General features: G+C 34.0%; 2 protein-coding genes across 10 annotated transcripts; one reads left to right on the forward strand and one right to left on the reverse strand.

Moving 5' to 3' along the window:
• The first annotated feature begins 33 nt into the window (after positions 1 to 33).
• On the forward strand, positions 34 to 11,099 carry LOC116844078 (carboxy-terminal domain RNA polymerase II polypeptide A small phosphatase 1). 2 transcript variants are annotated; one of them, XM_032815194.1, is made up of 4 exons: positions 34 to 1,458; positions 2,264 to 2,703; positions 3,402 to 3,587; positions 3,696 to 11,099. In XM_032815194.1, the coding sequence occupies exons 1-4, from the start codon at positions 1,389 to 1,391 to the stop codon at positions 3,894 to 3,896; spliced, it is 897 nt and encodes a 298-aa protein (XP_032671085.1). In that variant the 5' UTR covers positions 34 to 1,388; the 3' UTR covers positions 3,897 to 11,099. The 2 variants fall into 2 exon arrangements, with proteins under 2 accessions (XP_032671085.1, XP_032671086.1); XM_032815195.1 differs by lacking the exon at positions 34 to 1,458 and adding an exon at positions 1,507 to 1,865.
• Positions 11,100 to 11,847: 748 nt separating this feature from the next.
• Positions 11,848 to 16,601, reverse strand: LOC116844076 (LIM and senescent cell antigen-like-containing domain protein 1). 8 transcript variants are annotated; one of them, XM_032815193.1, is made up of 8 exons: positions 16,373 to 16,601; positions 15,839 to 15,930; positions 15,458 to 15,526; positions 15,138 to 15,250; positions 14,823 to 15,015; positions 13,101 to 13,242; positions 12,515 to 12,773; positions 11,848 to 12,272 (listed from the first exon to the last, which is right to left on the reverse strand). In XM_032815193.1, the coding sequence occupies exons 2-8, from the start codon at positions 15,844 to 15,846 to the stop codon at positions 12,073 to 12,075; spliced, it is 984 nt and encodes a 327-aa protein (XP_032671084.1). In that variant the 5' UTR covers positions 15,847 to 15,930; positions 16,373 to 16,601; the 3' UTR covers positions 11,848 to 12,072. The 8 variants fall into 8 exon arrangements, with proteins under 8 accessions (XP_032671084.1, XP_032671079.1, XP_032671078.1 ...); XM_032815188.1 differs by having other exon boundaries at positions 15,458 to 15,600; XM_032815187.1 differs by having other exon boundaries at positions 15,458 to 15,571; positions 16,373 to 16,600.
• Between the last annotated feature and the right edge of the window lie 1,386 nt (positions 16,602 to 17,987).

Here is a 17,987-nt window from a genome sequence, read left to right on the forward strand (position 1 = left end):
GAGGGAATTAAAGTTACTTAAATTTTCTTTTTAAGAATTCCTGGGAATTCTTTCATTAAATGGCAGACCTTGTTCAATTTTATAATATGATATAAATTGTAGTACAAATTTCATGTCAAAGTTTCTCATATTAAACTTACACACACACACAGATAACGCGGCTAAAATAAATTTTATTTAGACTTCGTCTCGTGCTTCCATGTGCATACGAAATAAGAACGTGTATATATGAAAGTTTGCTTTCTATACAAATTGGGGTCCTACGCATCATGGCTACACAGCTGAACAGTTATATACATTGGTACTACTTGAAAAAGTAGGTTTTCACTCGCACTCAAAACCGAGTGTCTAGCTCCGTACGTCAAAAACTTACACGTCGAATTACGTGCACCACAAGATCTCGTGTATATCGCGTAACATCATGCACACCTGACGCGACGAATTCCACGATCGCCGGCCTAACAGCGAAACCGTGCGCGCTGAGGCAATGCACCGTCGGAATAGCAATGAACTGCGCAACGGATGATAGGTGTGGCACATGAAAAAGGAAAGGAACACATCGCGGCTATACGAGCGTGTTGCTGAGTAGCTAGAATAGTGTGCACGTGTACGTTCCGGAAGAATGAAAACTCCCGATGTGACTGGCTCCAACATTGCTTCTGCTCGTCGATGCGAATCGTCGCCCTAAGGAAATCACAGTTGGGCTGTGTGGAGGGTGCCCATCGCATCGCAGCCCTTTACGCGTATACAGTGGCGCGTGTTATCCCATTTATCTCAAAAGCGCATCATTCCTGCGCCTATGCGTCTCCGTTTGTCGCGCGGTGATCTACGTAGAGGCGGCGGTGGTGGGGGCGAAAGCAGCGGCGGCGGCGCAGGGGAGGGACGCGAGGCGCCAAGGGGGTTCCGTGCGCTGCGAACGAGAGAGTGAGGTTAGCTGTGTGTGTCGTGAGTGTGCGCGCGCTCGCTTTCTCTCTTTCTCTCTCGCACGCGCGCACCAATTCGTGCTTCGTCTCGCTCGCTCTAGCCGTACATACGCGCGCGCGCGTACGCATGCACGCACGCACGCACGCACGCACGTACGACGGACGTACGTACGTACGTACGTACGCATGCACGTACATACGCACGCACGCATGCACGCACGCACGCACGCACGGCTGTCGTGCCTTCTGTGTCTTTCGCGCGCGCTAGCTAGCTAACTCGTTCATTCGCTTGCACGTTCGCCCACCCGCCCGTCTGACTGTCTGTCTGTCTGTCTGTCTATCTGCTGTCCGCTTACCCGCCCGCCCGCCCGCCCGCCGTTCGCCTGTCCGTCCGTCGGCTGGCGCGCGCGCGCGCGTTAACGGAATTCGCGATCAGGCACGCAGGGACCACCGACTAATGTTTAAATGGACGCATCGTCCATCATCACCCAAGTGTCGCGGGATGACGAGATATGTGCGTTCAACAGCGAGAAAGGTGCGTATCGTGTGTTAACCCGGTGCCACCCTCCTCTCTGCGTCTGCAAGCTTGTCCGCCAGATGCTGCCGGGATTCGTTTCCCTGCACCTGTTACGGTACCCGCACCCGCGTTTCTCTCCTCGCCCTACCTCTTCGCTTAACTTCACCTCTTGTCGCTCCCCCCTCCCCTTCTCTATCGCGTGAACAACTTCTCGCATGTCTCTCTTCTCATCTCCTTTTGCTCTTCATTTACATTGTCATCCCCTTTTAACCCTTCATTATTCCATTCTTTTGTCTTCTGTGTAATGTAGCGAATTTTCTTATTTTCTTGCATGATGTCATGCGCCCTTTAATCCTTTATGCGCTATAGACTGCTGCATAGTGGCAATTTGCAAAAGAAACAGCAAAAAACATATATTATAAAAGGTTAATTGGAGCAACATTATTGCCATAATATATACAAGATACAAATTTCAAATCTTTTGATAAAGATTATGCTTCTTCATCTGGCAGTATTATTTTATTGACTTGGCTGTAAGATACTTTAGAAAAACTGAGTTTGAATCTAATGTAAATTTGATATTAGATTTAATCTTAATATGAGCTTCTATATTAGTAAAATTTAATTGAACAAATATATCTCAACATGGTTTCTTTTTTTCTCTCTTTCTCTTTAAAGATCTTGCCAAGAAAAAGAAATACATTTGTTAAAATACAAGCATAAATGTCTCTTTTTCAGAGATATATGATTTTTATGGGGTACAATACATGTACGATATTAATGTCTTTAATAACTACTTGCTATTTTTCTGTGTGTATCATAGCCCAATTGCCAGGAGAAAATGAAGCAGCCAGTAACAGCCCATCTAGTGGCAAAAGATCGAGGGAGAGAAGCCGTGGCTTCCTGCGTTCTCTATTTTGCTGCCTTGGAAGGGGTCGAGGTGGCAGTTCGAGGAGTTCCAAGGCGAGTTCTCTACAGGGAGATGGTCGAGGCTCGCCACCACCGGGGACTGGATCTCCGAGGTTCCTGCTGCCGCCGGTTAGGCATCAAGACATGCACAAGAAGTGCATGGTAATCGACTTGGATGAGACTCTGGTGCATAGTTCTTTCAAGCCGATCAACAATGCGGACTTTGTTGTTCCTGTAGAGATTGACGGAACAGTACACCAAGTGTACGTCTTAAAGAGGCCTTATGTGGACGAGTTCTTACAAAGAATGGGTGAATTGTACGAATGCGTATTGTTCACTGCAAGCTTGGCTAAGGTATGTTCTCACTAATAAAAGAGAGAAAAATTATAAAAAAGTAAATATTTTTTAGTTCTAATTATAAAAACTTTAATACTACTATATAATTTACTATAATACTTACTATGTACAAGTAAATAAAAGCAATCTACTCAACAAGTATATAAAAATAATCTTTGAAATATTCTTTGGTATTATTTGCTTAAAAATTACAATAGATTGTTTATATTTAGAATAGTTGCTCATGTAATATTTAATTATTTATTTATATAATAGAGATGAAACTTACTAAATTTGTTTACTTTAGTGATATGATACCTAATCTGTAAAAGATAAATCCTTTAGATTTATCTTTTTATTTAGCATGTACCAACATACGCACCATTGCATATATGTTGATTATACAATTCTCTATGCAAATTATACATATATTGTTTTATAAATATATTTATAAACACCTACTTCATCAGGTGAAAAATTGCTTGATCTTTGTATGTAAAAATAATTACATAATTGAAAAAATTGAAGTATCAACTAGAGATTTTAACAATAATAGCATTTTGCAATAATATATCTTTAATCTATATTATAAAATAAATTTAATATAAAATGACTTGTTCCAAAAGAGACTTTTAAAAAGAAATTTCGAAAATTTGTTGAGATATGTATAAAATTTTGCTTAATACATCTCTTAATTATACTGTGTTATTTTGCAGTATGCAGATCCAGTGGCAGATCTATTAGATCGGTGGGGTGTATTCAGAGCAAGATTATTCAGAGAATCTTGTGTGTTTCACAGAGGGAATTATGTTAAGGATTTAAACAAATTAGGCCGAGATTTGCACCAGATCATTATTGTAGATAATAGTCCTGCCAGCTACATTTTTCATCCAGATAACGCGGTAAAATATATTCCTTACAATAGGTAGCTTCGTTTAAACCGGAATTTCTATAATATTTAGGGGTAAATTAGATCTGATTAATTAATAAAAACGATAATATTTTGACAGGTTCCAGTGGCGTCCTGGTTCGACGACATGACGGATTCCGAGCTATTAGACCTGATACCTTTCTTTGAGAAACTCAGCAACGTAAAGAACATCTACACGGTGCTGTGCAACAGTAATCATCCATACAATCAAGTGACAACCGCGCAAACGGTGCCGAATAATCAGAACCCGCCAGAATCAGGTTCGCTAGCTGCCTCCTAGCCCCACCTGAATCCTGGCAACGCAGCCAGTCTTGTCGCTCAATGCACCTTCCGGAGAATCCTGAGGGGACTGCTTCACGTGACCCACTACTCGCTGTGCGGCCAAGGACCTCGAAGCGTCCCTCGTTGACCTGCGGGGGAACGTCCGATCAGCGTGGTCGAATGTCTTATACCTTAAACGTCATCCAGTCGACACAATACCACAGCTGCTGGTATCCATCTTCCTGGCAAGCAACGCGACGAAGACTGAGTCAGCTTCGAAGCGCGAGTGTTCTTCCATTTTGCCACCGTTGAGGACGACGAACTGTTGTGCCGATATTCCTGTGCACGGGCAGGGTGAGAAACACAAGCTCGGTGCGTTCGGGAAATAAACCTGGCGAAGGATTGCGAAGAGTCAATCTCGGGCAGAAGTTACTTGCGAGAAGTCGACAATCGGTCGCGAGAAAGAAGAAAACGATGATAATAGAGTGACTGGGATAGCATCTACGGATGCTATCTTAATTCGCTGTCCGGGATAGCGAATGGGTGCAAAGGTATATTAAAAAAAGAGAGAGGGGGAAGGGGAGAAAGAGCTAAAAGAGAAGAATCGCTCTGAGTCGTTTGATGGGCCATGTTGTGTTGTTGCCGTCGTTCAGTTCTTGTATTCGAGCCAAAACATCGCAAAGCTTTGTTCGATTAGCATTACGAAGAAGATACCAACGTTCCGATCACGTTTTTAAATGCTTCTAATGCAACTTGTAGGATACGTAAAAAAAAGAGGGTAACAGTAGCAGATAGAATTCGAAATGCATGAGTATTTTATTTTGATTTTGATTTTAATTATTTCAATTATAATATTTCAAAATTTCTAATATTTCAAAGTTTTGAATTTAGCACTAAACATTATGGGTCTTGGAATGCGTGGATACAAGAAGCCAAGATCATAGATATTAATACCTAACTTGAAAACACATACAGAAAGTTGAAAATTCAAAGACTTCTAAAATTGGTATTCTAAAATTTTGCAGATCTAAGTATTATAAAAAAGTATAGGAATCTAGAAATATTATGCGTCGTCTACAATGGCAAAAGGAGTAGTAGTAAGAAATAAGCAGTAAGTAAATAGACCAATCACAATCGATTATTCTTGAATCGTGAGAATGAAATTGGTCAATTTGCTTACTGCTTATTTCTTACTACTACTTCTACTGCCATTGTAGACGACGTATTATACATCCTTAAAGAGTAAAAGTTTCTATGTTCAAAGTTTTGCGACATTAATCACTAGAACATTTGAAAAGCCAAGTGTACAAACTAGATTTCAAAATAATCAAAAGAGAAAAAGAATTTGATGAAGATAAAACATATATTGTAACTCTAAGGTTTAAAAAAGCTCAAGCTTGTGTAATATATAATTATCAGCGATAGAGCTATCTCTCTCTTAACACTGCCGATCGTTGTAAGAACAACGATTTTTTAGTCGCGTATTCAGTCAAATAAGCTTTCACATCCACGTATTTATTAAGAGTATCGCGAATTAAGAGGTAAATTTCGTAAATTATTAATTTTTTATAAATACTATATATTTGATTTCTACAAAACAATAATTTTTAATTGATTCAGATTCATATTTCCTCAATTGTAAAAAATGTGATTGAAAATATTTTATTGTGTGAAAAAATGTTAAGTATCTTAAGATCTACGCATCCAAGAAACCATAACATTGAAATTATCAGTAAATAAAGTACTAACAAGGAAGATCTGACAACTCGAAGCTTCTTTGTAAGATCTGTATATTTGCAGAATATATTTAATAAAATTATTTCTTTCAAGAAAATCACAAATATTGAGCTAAGCATTTCATAAATATTGCATTTTAATAATATATTAAATATTTCCTGCTACTGTACGCCTTTTGTGCTGGACATTCTGTACATTTAAAATAAGCATTTAAAACGAGGCGATATTTGAATTTTGCAGAGTACATGCTAAAACATTTCTTATCAATTCTTATCAACCCTCCACTCTGCCGCTTGTAAACATCTGTTTTTATTTATCAAGCTCATTGTCAAATATATAATCATATTCTTATAAGTATTTATTGGGAATATTTTAATTATACTTATAAGAAATAAACATTAGTATTATTATTTTATCCAACAGCAAAATCTTTGTTTTATTTTTTGTCACAAAGTTTCAGCGAATAAAAAATGGCGATAAAAGGTGTGTGAGGGTTGAAAACTGTTAATTAAATTCATCAAAGAATGCCAATTGATTCGCAGAAACTTTGAAAAAGTTGCATAGTTGATCAGTTTACTAAGCTGTCTTGCTGAAGACAGAGAAAAGAACAAATAAAATAATCAATCGAATAATTATGGATCGTATTGTTGCCAATGTTGATAAATTAAAAACTGGGCCAATGCATATCATTGTTTCCCTCCAAGCTAATGAAGTTGCGTCACATTTGACCATTCGTTTTTGGAGCAAGAAAATGATAATCGGTGCTATTTTGTAGTAACTTGAACTGCATGCATTTTTTTATTAATTTAAATTTTCCGAGAATTTTGGCTTATTAAAAAAATGTAGAGAGAGCAAAATTTATTAATTACTTTCTCAAAATCCAAACGAATAATACAATTGTACTGTAATAAAAAATTTACTGTACTAAAGTTTTACTTCATTTTATCATTAATAATCGTCGATACGAATTGTCCGATACTCGTGATTGTCGGTGACGTATCATCTTATTTCGTAATATTTTTACGAAATAAATCAGGGAATTGAGAGGAATTGAGAGGGAATAAGTGCTGTAAAATTAGATTTCTAGCTTTTTGACACTAGCAATCGATTTTAACGTTTGCAGGTTACTGTTTTTTTAACTTATAATTTTAAAGACAAGACGATATCTGACAATTAACATTTTCTTGTCCCAATAAAACGAATCGCACGACAATGTCACTAACAAATTAGAATAATTTAGATGTAGCCCTTGAGGGGCAATAAGCGATGGTATATCCTTACATATGTGCATATATTTACTAACGCGTCATTTGTACACGATTACAGCTGTTTGTTCGAAACATAACGAATGTACAAAATCCATTGTACTACCATAATCAACTCAAATTGTTATTATTCGTGCTTTTACCTCTGTTAATATTATATTATTTTTATTTTATATTTACATATATATATATATATATATATATATATATATATATATATATATATATATATATACACATACATACATTCAAACATGTGTGTACTCACACATGTACGCCCGCAGGCATATGTGTGTGCGTGTATACACGTATGAACACGTACGTATATATCGGCGCTAATGTCGTCACTCCAATGCAAAATTGTATATTTAAATCTTGAATTTGGAATAAAAAGAGAAATGAGTTTTTACTCTGTACACACTTCTCTGCTACTAAAAAATACAAATTCTACTCACTGTTAACAAAGATCGCCTAAATCAATTATTACGATGAAAGAAACGAGTTCTTCGAATTTGCATTGAAATAATGACATTATTATCGATATATTCAGTGAGTTATTAATTAACTTTATTAACTTCTAATGAACTCGGTTGCGACTGGTTTATTTTCTTTCTTTCATCTGACTGGAAAGTAGATAAAAACTTGTAATACGACTAATAAGGAGATGATCCCTTATAATATACCCGCCATAAGAACGACAAAAAAGCAAGCATCTCTGTAATCTAAGAACGTATATATGCTTAGAGCTCTATCTGGAATGCAAAATTTTGAGTTATAAAAATTTAAAGATTTAGTACACTATAAAATCTAAAAGCACAAGAGAGTGCCTGAGTATCAAATACTATTTGTACATCTAAAAATGCTATTAACACACAATCAGAAATATTGACATATAATTTTTTACTTTTAGTCTCTCTAAGAATTACATAAATCACGTATACATTATTTATGAGTGAAAAAACGTAGTTTGCTTATGTGACATTAATGAAACATCTCCATGTGTACTAGAAATCGCTTTTGATAAGGAACTACTTTGGAAAAGCACAGCTATCGGTTATAGAATATTTATTCTTTATATTTTCGAGTTATATATTTGATTACCAGAGAGAGTGAGAGATATCTGCCCTTTCATTTTGTGGCGCAATTCTTGGACTACTTTGTACCTTTTAGTGTTTTATTAGTTTTTTTTATCGATGTAACGATAGTTCGGAAGAATCCGATCGTTCGAATTATTGTTTCTACTTAAACTAGCAAGAGATTTATTGAAGAGATTTTTTTATGCGGCTTCCAATTCTTCCATCTTTCTGTACTTAGTAAATGTACCGATGTTTTTTGTAAGGATTATATATACACACTACGCGTGCGTATAATGTAATGTTCCCATTATATAACGCCCATCGAAACGACTCCGTATGACTGTCGTACGTTTGTTCCGGAACAAATCTCTGTATGATCCAAGGATCCTAGAATCCATAGATTTAAATATCCGGAAAGCGAAAAGCAAAAGTAGAGAATTGAAAAAATTTGTCGTCTTGATCTATGAATTTGTTTGATTAAAGAGAACTACGAATATTAAAATGAAAAAGTCGAATTTTCTATTACAAATACCCAAAAATATATATGAATCTATTGAGTCAAGTATGTACAATGATTGTACAATTCATGATAATTAGCAAAATTCACTAGTAGAATAATGTGATTTTAAAATTAAAGAAGTCATGGATAAAAAAATAAACAAAAAAATTAAGGATAAAGAATTTTGGGTTCAAGGATTCAAGGATGCATTTTAGCTATACTACAGCATTACTATTACGTTGCTGCGTATGAAAAATCCGTTTTTTTATTTATATCAACTAATCTTTCGAGTAGTTGAGTTGAAGGTAGATTATGTTAATAATAGAATAAAATTTATATATAATCACATAGCGAAAGACGCACGCGTGCACACACCACACACACACACACACACACGCGCGCGCGCGCGCGCATACACGCATACACAGCTGTGCAAGAAATTTATGAAAAAAGCTGTGCAATTTTTAAGCGCCCATTATTTATTTTTTAGAAAAAAACAATCTATAAGCTAGAGGCTTCTTTTATATATATATATATATATATATATATATATATATATATATATATATATGTGTGTATTTATAAGTTGTTTTAAAATTTAGTTATAGAATTTAGTTATTAATAAATATATATATTTTCTTTTATAGATATGTCAATTATACGTGCGTTTCGGATTGTTGTATCTAATTTCACTAAACTACTGTGTACATTCAAAGCGATTCGTGCTTATATCAAGTTGGTATTTTAATAATTGTTAACTAAGAAAAAATAACTTTTCATCGTGCTGTAAAGAGATCTCTAGAACTGAAGATAATCATCAAGAAAAACAGAGATGCAATAATCTAAAAAATCAGGAATATAAATTTAAATATCTCGAGAGAATTAAAACGCTGTGTGTACAGCTGAAAATCGATCAACGAGTTCTCTAGGCTAATTAGTGACAAAATCTTTAACATTTCATACGCAAGCACGTAATACCTCAATCATCCTAATATCTCAAGTAAGCAAAAATTCGGGTGAGATAATGCGTTGCCAATAATGTTCTCTCTCTCGAAATCGCGATTAGGATTCCAAGCCGCCGTACTGTATAATGAAGAGACAAACATGTAAAAATACATACACATATATAAATAGATAAATACACACATACACACACATACATTTTCAAAACGGCAGAGACCGCGCGTGTATATGTGCGTATGTGTGTGTACGTTTGTATGTACTCTGTATGCGTGTACGTATGTGTAAAAAGAAGAATAAGAAAATGAAAAAATAACGTTCAAGTCTTTCGCCGAGCGATGGCCGTCGAGATTCGTTGGGACTTTTTATATACAGTCAGAAAATTTCTTAATAAAAAGAAAACATACGGAAAAGAAAAGGAGCGATAAACAAGCGCGTGATTTTTGTGTACTGTACAATTAGGAATAATTGTATCGTTATTGCAAATTGTATAAAGGTCTCTTTTTTCATGATTTATTGTTAACCCGTTGAAGGCCCCCATCGCCTTTTCAATTGCAATAAAGTGGCATAATCCTGTTATTCACGTTGCGCATTTAATATTAAATGCGACCTCGGCCCAGAGCTCTCAGTTTTGTTACATCAGCAGCGTTGAGGCTCACGGACACGGGCGCTCGCTTGTAAGTTCGCCCACCGTGCTGCCAGCGTGCTGCTAATGTAACAAAACTGAGAGCTCTGCCTCGGCCCACTATTGCATCAAATATTGTCTCCGTATTGGACAATTGTGATTTATTTATTTACATTCGTAACATCGGAAATAAAAAAAATTAATCGTATATACACAATGCACTCTTGTAGAAGCACGTGAAATATCTTAGAAAGGATTTGAATTCAAAGTCAGTCTTGGAGATAAAATTTTGTTGTAAAACGAGGTAAAAATTGTTTCAAGACCAGAATAATGTATCTTCTCATTGATAATAAATTTTCTATTTATATCTTTTAACAGAATAAAAAATTATAAAATTAAAAGTATAAAATCTGCGAAGGTAATGAAACGTGCATTGAACGCTACTACATGGAGTGGTTCACCTAATATTACTACATGGAATATTTTTTTACATCATATTAGAGCAAATATCACCTAAAAAAAATTTAAAGAAAGTTGATATATAGTTATGCGAGTAAAGACCATGAAATGGTTCGGAATTGCATAACGTATGTAATAATGAATATTGAAGTATCCCAGTATTAGTAATCGATATGTTACTAAGATTATATCCATACATATACATATCTCGTATAATAGACAATTTTTGCGAATTTCAAACATGTGACTCCATTCTATAATTTTTAATCCTACTTTTCGAATTTTTGTCATTATTACGCATACTTTTACGAGAGTGCAATTCATTACAGGGATTTCTGTCAATTCCATCGTCTTTTGACGTAATCAAGATGTGTGTGTGTGCGTGTGTATGCGTGCGTGTATGTGTGTATATATATAACTAAATCGATTATTGTGTATAGCTTTAAAGTTCAAGATCAGTCGCCACATTTAACGACAAATACGGCGTTAACCATAGAATACTAATCGTATTTATAGGAAATCAACATTAATTAACCGCGTTAAATTGCAATTTCTTCCCCAAAAACGTGATGAAGAAAAAAAATAAACTTTTTATTAAGAATAGTTCGCGTTATTTTTATGGTTGAGAAAACAAAGAAATTACATTAAACTTATTTCGTATTTTTGATATTCTATGATTAAGCGAGATGTTTCAGGTTTTTTTATCCGGATGGACTATTCATTAGGAAAAAATGTCCACTTAATCTATGGAAATAAATCCAGATATTAGAGGCAAAGAGATAAATTAACAACAATAAAATAAATAATATGGATAATTACATATGTCTTATGATGTCGATTGGGTTAAAGATTTCAAATCGAATGAGAGTAGAAGAGCAGGTGTGTAAACGTAAAATTCACGACAATGCCTTAATTTGTAAATAAAAGTTTCATGAATTAACCAACTTTTCATTATACAGTCTTTATTGCTATGAAATCTTCTCGAACGATTGCGATCTTTCTCAATACTGTTAAAAATATATTAAAATGTTTGGCAAAAATATAAAAGTTTTATTTTCTTGTTACATTTTTCTCCTTTTCACAAGTTCTTTTTTTTCTTATCATCTTTAAAATACAAATTTATACTTATTTAAAATACACAAAATATAAAAAGTGCTACTAAAAGAAATATCTAATTATACAATAAAAAATATTGTCATATAAATTGTAAAATAATACTCCAAAATGCAAATATGAAGACACAGGTGTACATGCCTCTCTCATGGCAATCATGAATAGTTCTTAATAAACAAAATTAGCTTACACACACGAAACTGCTGCACTGTAATAAAATTGGAAAATGCTAACAGTACATTAAATGTTATTTATAATTACCTTCATTTTTTATTACATATAAGTGTACAAGAATTGTTTTCATTAATAATAGTCTGATCAATACAAAAATTAGTATTTAATAATATTGCAATAAGCGGTTAAATACATTTTCTCTGCGTCGGCATTAACGGATAAGGCACTATACACAATGAACAAATATTCATTATATTTGCAAATGCACGTAAGTTGGATCTTCATTCTTATGCTGGTATTCTCTTGGGATTTAAGTCGTACATACGTCGCATCCGTTTCTTCAATTCTTGCGGAAATTTATCGTAACACTTCTTGCATGCGGGCTTCAGATCAAACTCGAAAAACTTTGTTTTCTGATTCATTTTCTGGTCACAGAATGCACATGCGAAATGGTGAACGCACCATGCCTTGTTCAACGCCGTGAAAACTAGCGGAAAAATATATTAGGTTTGAATATAAACATTAAAAATAATTATTACTATTACAGTTTTTGGAAATTCGGGCTGAATATACTAGTTAGCAAATAAGAAAGAACATTGTAACTCCAAATGTTAAAAAAATTTTTTTAAATCTAGAATAAAGAGTAAGTCAGGACACAATAAAGATCCATAAAGATAAAAATTTACATTACAAATCGACTAAGTGATCTAATATAGTACTTATACATACCATCTCCAGAAATAACTTGATTACAAACAAAGCAAAGATTTCCAAACAGTTGATGATAATGAGTCTCACAATATGCGAGACCTTTTTTCTCGTAGTGACGATGACCTAGGAATGGCTTCTCGCATTTTGCGCACACAAAATGCTCTACATGCCAATGTTTGCCAAGAGCTGTTACCACACGTTCTTCAATCGGACGTCGACAGGCACCGCAGATGGGAATTCCCATTTTATCGTGACACCGCAAACAATATAGCTCGTTCTATAATATAAAGGAATTCTTCATTCTATTGATTCTATTAATATTCAACGGCAAAAATTTTGGTTATAGTAAAAATTATCTTTGCTCATTAATTGAGAGTAACGATATAAAGATTATTTTGTAAATAATGCAATGTGAGTTTTTATTGTCACAATCAAATTGCGAAATCAGTCATATAAATTTTCGATGTTTTCGACATGAATGTTTATATATTCTTTCGATAAATAAAAGATATATATTACAAGAGAAACATAAAATCTATTGTAAAAAAAAATTATATAAACCATATGTGTCTACGCGTTTACAAAAAAATTGGTATGTTCGTACCATTTCGTTGGCAGCATAGCCGGGTCGCGAGCGAACTTCTCTAGCTTCAGAATTAAGTTCTACACCGCAAGCCGTACAATTGAAGTGATACGGATGATATAGCTCGCCGCGGAATCGTAAAGGTTTATCGTCGATCACTCCGCTGAAATAAGGAAGATAAACGATTTAAATAAAATTTTCCATAACAAAAGAAAGTACATTTCTAACTTATAACTCCCAACAGACTTGAACAAATTTCTATGCGTGATGATCTCTCTTTTTATTAACTTATAAGTGACTATCTTATTCAACAAGTTTATTTAGCTTATTCAGTTCTTTAACAAGATTAAGATTTTATGTCAGACAGTGCTAAGGGGAGATGTTGGTTTAGATAATCGAAAAATGGGAGATTTTTTAAAATTTTTTCTAAAAAAAATGAACAAAGGGTTTTTTATTAATATAGAGTTTTTATCATACTATTTATCATTGTTTTAGGTATTAAGAAAAATTATTAAAATATTGAAATTCCGTCCAGGTTTTCTATGCTGAGCGCAGTATCACCGCATGTTTTTAGATTGATACATAACATTACAATTTTTGTTATAATTCAGAACACACAAACGGAATAAGAAAATTTTAAAAACTATACTAAATCTGTTGAAAGATGAACCTAAATTTGATAATACTTAATAATAATGGAATATTTACAAAACAATTTTTCCTGAGATATTAAATAAATAAATAGGTAAAGAAAAGGAAAAATGACTTGTTACTTCAAAGTGCCTCTATTCTGTTAAAGAATAATGACAACATGTGCCCCATTTCTAGGCAGTGAAAAATGTACTTAGAATAGGTATCAAATTAGCCTCGATGAGCTGATTACAAAGATATAAGTTTTAGAGCCACTCATGTGTACTGTTTCAACACTACAGTCCAAAAAGATTCCAAATTTTAAGCTACTTTCTTTATGTTTCTTTTATTTCATTTTAAAAGTTGAATTTTGTTTAATCTAGCTTTTAAAATAGTTAAGCAAAAACAATTTGAGTATTTCTAATGTTTTTGAATAGGTTAAGATGCATTTTCCTATGCACTTCATTTTTTGCAAAATTAACCAGAAGTTGATGTTCCAATTGGAATTTTTTACTTCTGGCCAGTTTGGAACATAGAATTTATATCATTAAATTCTTCATTTAATTTTATTAAATGTAGCATTTCGAATTTTTAAAATCCGTTAAATTTTGCTAAAGAAATATCAGTTTGAAAGTAACCTAAAATTTGAGATCTTTTTGGATCGTAGTTTTGGAACGGTACATTGGACGGCTCTAAAACTTATATCTTTGTAATTAGCTCATCAAGGCCTTTAATTTGGTGCCCATTTTAAGTACATCTTTCATTGCCCAGAAATGGGGCACATGGCCTGTGGACCAGTAGCATCACTCTTTAGACTTTTTGCATATAAAGAAAGTTTCTCCAGTACATTTAATATAATTTTTTAATTTTCTGGTTGTTTATCAATTAGAAGTGTCCGGGCTCAGTATGACGAAATCTCAATCATTTCAAATAAAAAAATAATTTTTCATATTTGACCAACAATAATAAATAGTATAGTCTAGATCCTATATTGATATCTCTACTCATTTCTTTGAAAAAAAGACAAAATCTTACTATTTTTTCAACTATATAAACCAGAACTTCCCTTTAATATCAATCTGTATTTTGATGTAATAATGGAAAAAAACATACTGGCACTGATGGCATATATGTTTTCCGAGGACTCCAGCTTTTACTCTAGCATTGCAGGTATGACATAATGCTCTGCCTTGACATTTGATGAAGCCTGCATCTGCCAATTCACCATTACATTCTTCACAGCGGAAACATTGTGGATGCCAATTTGAATTCATCGCCTTAATTACACGACCGATGACAAACTCACCTACAAAGTTGATCATGTTAAATATATCTTCATGTTACATCTTCTATCACATCTTTGACTATCCAGGAATGAATAATAATGCTTACATATACCAAGTGAGAGTATATTTAAGAATAACTTACCGCACTTGCCACAACATGGGGCAAATAGAACATGAAAGTCATGCTCGCAATATTTGTAACCTTCAAACTCATAGAAGACTCCATCTGGAAACGGCCTGAAGCATTGTGCACATCTGTCAGAAATGATGTCTAAATTAGTGTTATTTCAATATCCAATGAAAGAAACAATTTAATTCTTAGAACTATATATTTTCACAGAAATGGCTGAAGATTTGACATTGATATTTTTTGTGGACAAAATTTTCTATTTCTCTATGTTATCTGAGAGCATCTTAGTTTTTGTGGTGTCTTCAAAAAGATCACTGGGTGATCATACATACACAAAACATTGTGGGTGCCATAACTCGCCATGTGAGTTGACAATTTTTTCATGTGCAGCAAAACCTTCTCTGCAGCGAGAACAAAACATGTGATCCAATGACATGTTTGTAACCCTATATATGATACAGCATTAGCCTCAGTCCTATTATGAATTTCGTTATAGAAAAGCAACAATTATTTTTTAAACATATTATAATAAAACTTTCTGAGCTTAAACTCAAGATGTTACATTGTATGAACAACTGCGCAGTGTCCCCACTATTGCCAGAAATTAAAAAAAAAAAGAGGATGTCCATATTGTGAGTATATGTGTACATTTGTTATACATCCTATACATTGCTTATGCAGGGGTTAATATACCTCAAAGAAATAGTGCTTACCCTGGCATATCTTAATGGAAGAAGATGATTACGTTTGGATGTTGACAAATACTCCTATTTTTTTTTCTTTTTATTCGTCTGCGCTCAATCCGCTTTACGACAATGCGCAGTGATAAAAATCGATTAGGCTGACGTTAATTAGAGTACATTAAATCAATTGTACTTTTATTTTTTCGTTACACACGAAAACTACATCAATACAATCTTTTTCACCTTTTGTTTCTCAAATATTATTCTCTTAGAGATGCTTTTTTATAGTCATATGTCCTTTTTCCTGATTTCTTTATGTATTTTATTTCGTATATATTTATATTATCGTATATATTTATATTTAATTAATAGGTAATTGCGTGTATACGTGTAATTTTATCAAGTATTCGATAAAAATCAATATCTGATTCACTATATATCTTTATTTTATGCACTAATCTTTATACCTTTATATGCACTGTTTAACTAGCCTATCTCTTATTTACAAAGTTAATATATCTTAATTAATTAATCAAATGAGATAATAAAACTGAGAAAAACTACCTATGCGATCTGTCATACAGCTGACACATCCATACTCTTGTCAGATTTTAAACAGGAACAACCAATCCGATCTCAGAAACCGTATCATGACCTTTTATGAAAATAGATATATACGTGACGCTCTACGCGCCACACCCTTGAAATAGTCAACAACACGAATAATGATGACGTGACATTCAATGACGCCTCATCTTAGAACCACGATTAAAGACTCCATAACTTTTGTAACATAGTGAAAAGAGGACAAATGTGAATTTTATCTGATAACAGCGAATTGAGAAAAAAGGTGAATACAATATTCATAATAAAAAGTAGTTAGTGAATTCTTGGATTTTATTGGTATATTCTTTTAGATCTAAAAATATACTCCAATCGGATTTGAGAATTCACTAACTACGGTTGTTACTAATCCGGATTAACGTTGCCGCGTAAACGTAGTCAATGGCCGCGTTCAGTAGAACAAGTGATCAGTAAGCGCTTAGGGAGCTCTTGTATATGATTTGGTATATTCTTTTAGATCTCCAACTATACTCCAATCAGATGCAAGAGCTCACTGAGCGCTTACTGATCACTTGTTCTACTGAACGCTGCCAATGGCTGCATTCAGCAGACTCAACAGTTGCACAACAGTTGAGTAATTTGTCAATGGGCGCATTCAGTAGAAAAAGCGCTCAGTAAGCAATCAACGATTATTGGTTCTTGCTATTAGATCCCTAAATCTAGACCAATTACATTGGGCGCATTCAGTAGAAAAAGCGCTCAGTGAGCAATCAACGATTATTGGTTCTTGCTATTAGAAAAGGGTTGTTCGTGCTGCTTGCATGTTTCATACTTTTCGCTTTTAAAAAGAGATGGACGCCTAATCAGACTCTTGGAAGAAACAATCGAGTTGGTTGTCTCGTTTTTGCTTCTTCGAAATATTCCAATATACTTCTGTCTAGTTTTAAATACGAAAAGTGCGAAGAGTACAAACAACACGAATAAGCCTAATTTTGGAGAAAGAATTGAATCGATTCAGAATTGGGCATCTCTACTGGATGTTTACGGGGTGGGGCCGGATTGACCACGATACGATTGGACAGATTGTAATGATTGGTTCGACCTAGATAATTCTTTTCATCGGTTGGTTGTGTCCAATCGTACCATGGTCAACCAGGACGCTCCCGTGTTTACGTGTAGCAATCGGATTTTCAATTGGATTAATCGCAGTGATATAAATTGTCTAGAGAGAAAGTTCCCTAGGTTAATCGGATTACCAAATCGTGTCCGTGAGAGACGGATCGGATTAGCGGATGCAGAGGAACATTGCGTATATACTTCCACATATCATAGAAGCTATGTTGAAAAGGCCAATAGGACCAGGCTTAAAAACCATTGAGAGAGAAAGAGAAAGTGCGTACATACTTACGTCTCTTAAGAAATAAATATTAAGAAATAAATAGAAAAGTATATGCATTGTTATTTTCATTATAATTAACGTATATTCTTCTGCAGATGTATATAGATAAATAAGGATTTATTTCTATTTTACTAATATGTGTATGTTAAAGAAATAAATATATCTTAACCTAAATGTGCTTCAGTCATTTGGTATGTATATATATATATATATATA

The sequence above is a fragment of the Odontomachus brunneus genome, unplaced genomic scaffold (genome assembly GCF_010583005.1).
Source record: "Odontomachus brunneus isolate Ranch 3 - 2012 unplaced genomic scaffold, Obru_v1 Obru_scaffold_039, whole genome shotgun sequence".
Taxonomy (NCBI): Eukaryota; Metazoa; Arthropoda; class Insecta; order Hymenoptera; family Formicidae; genus Odontomachus; species Odontomachus brunneus.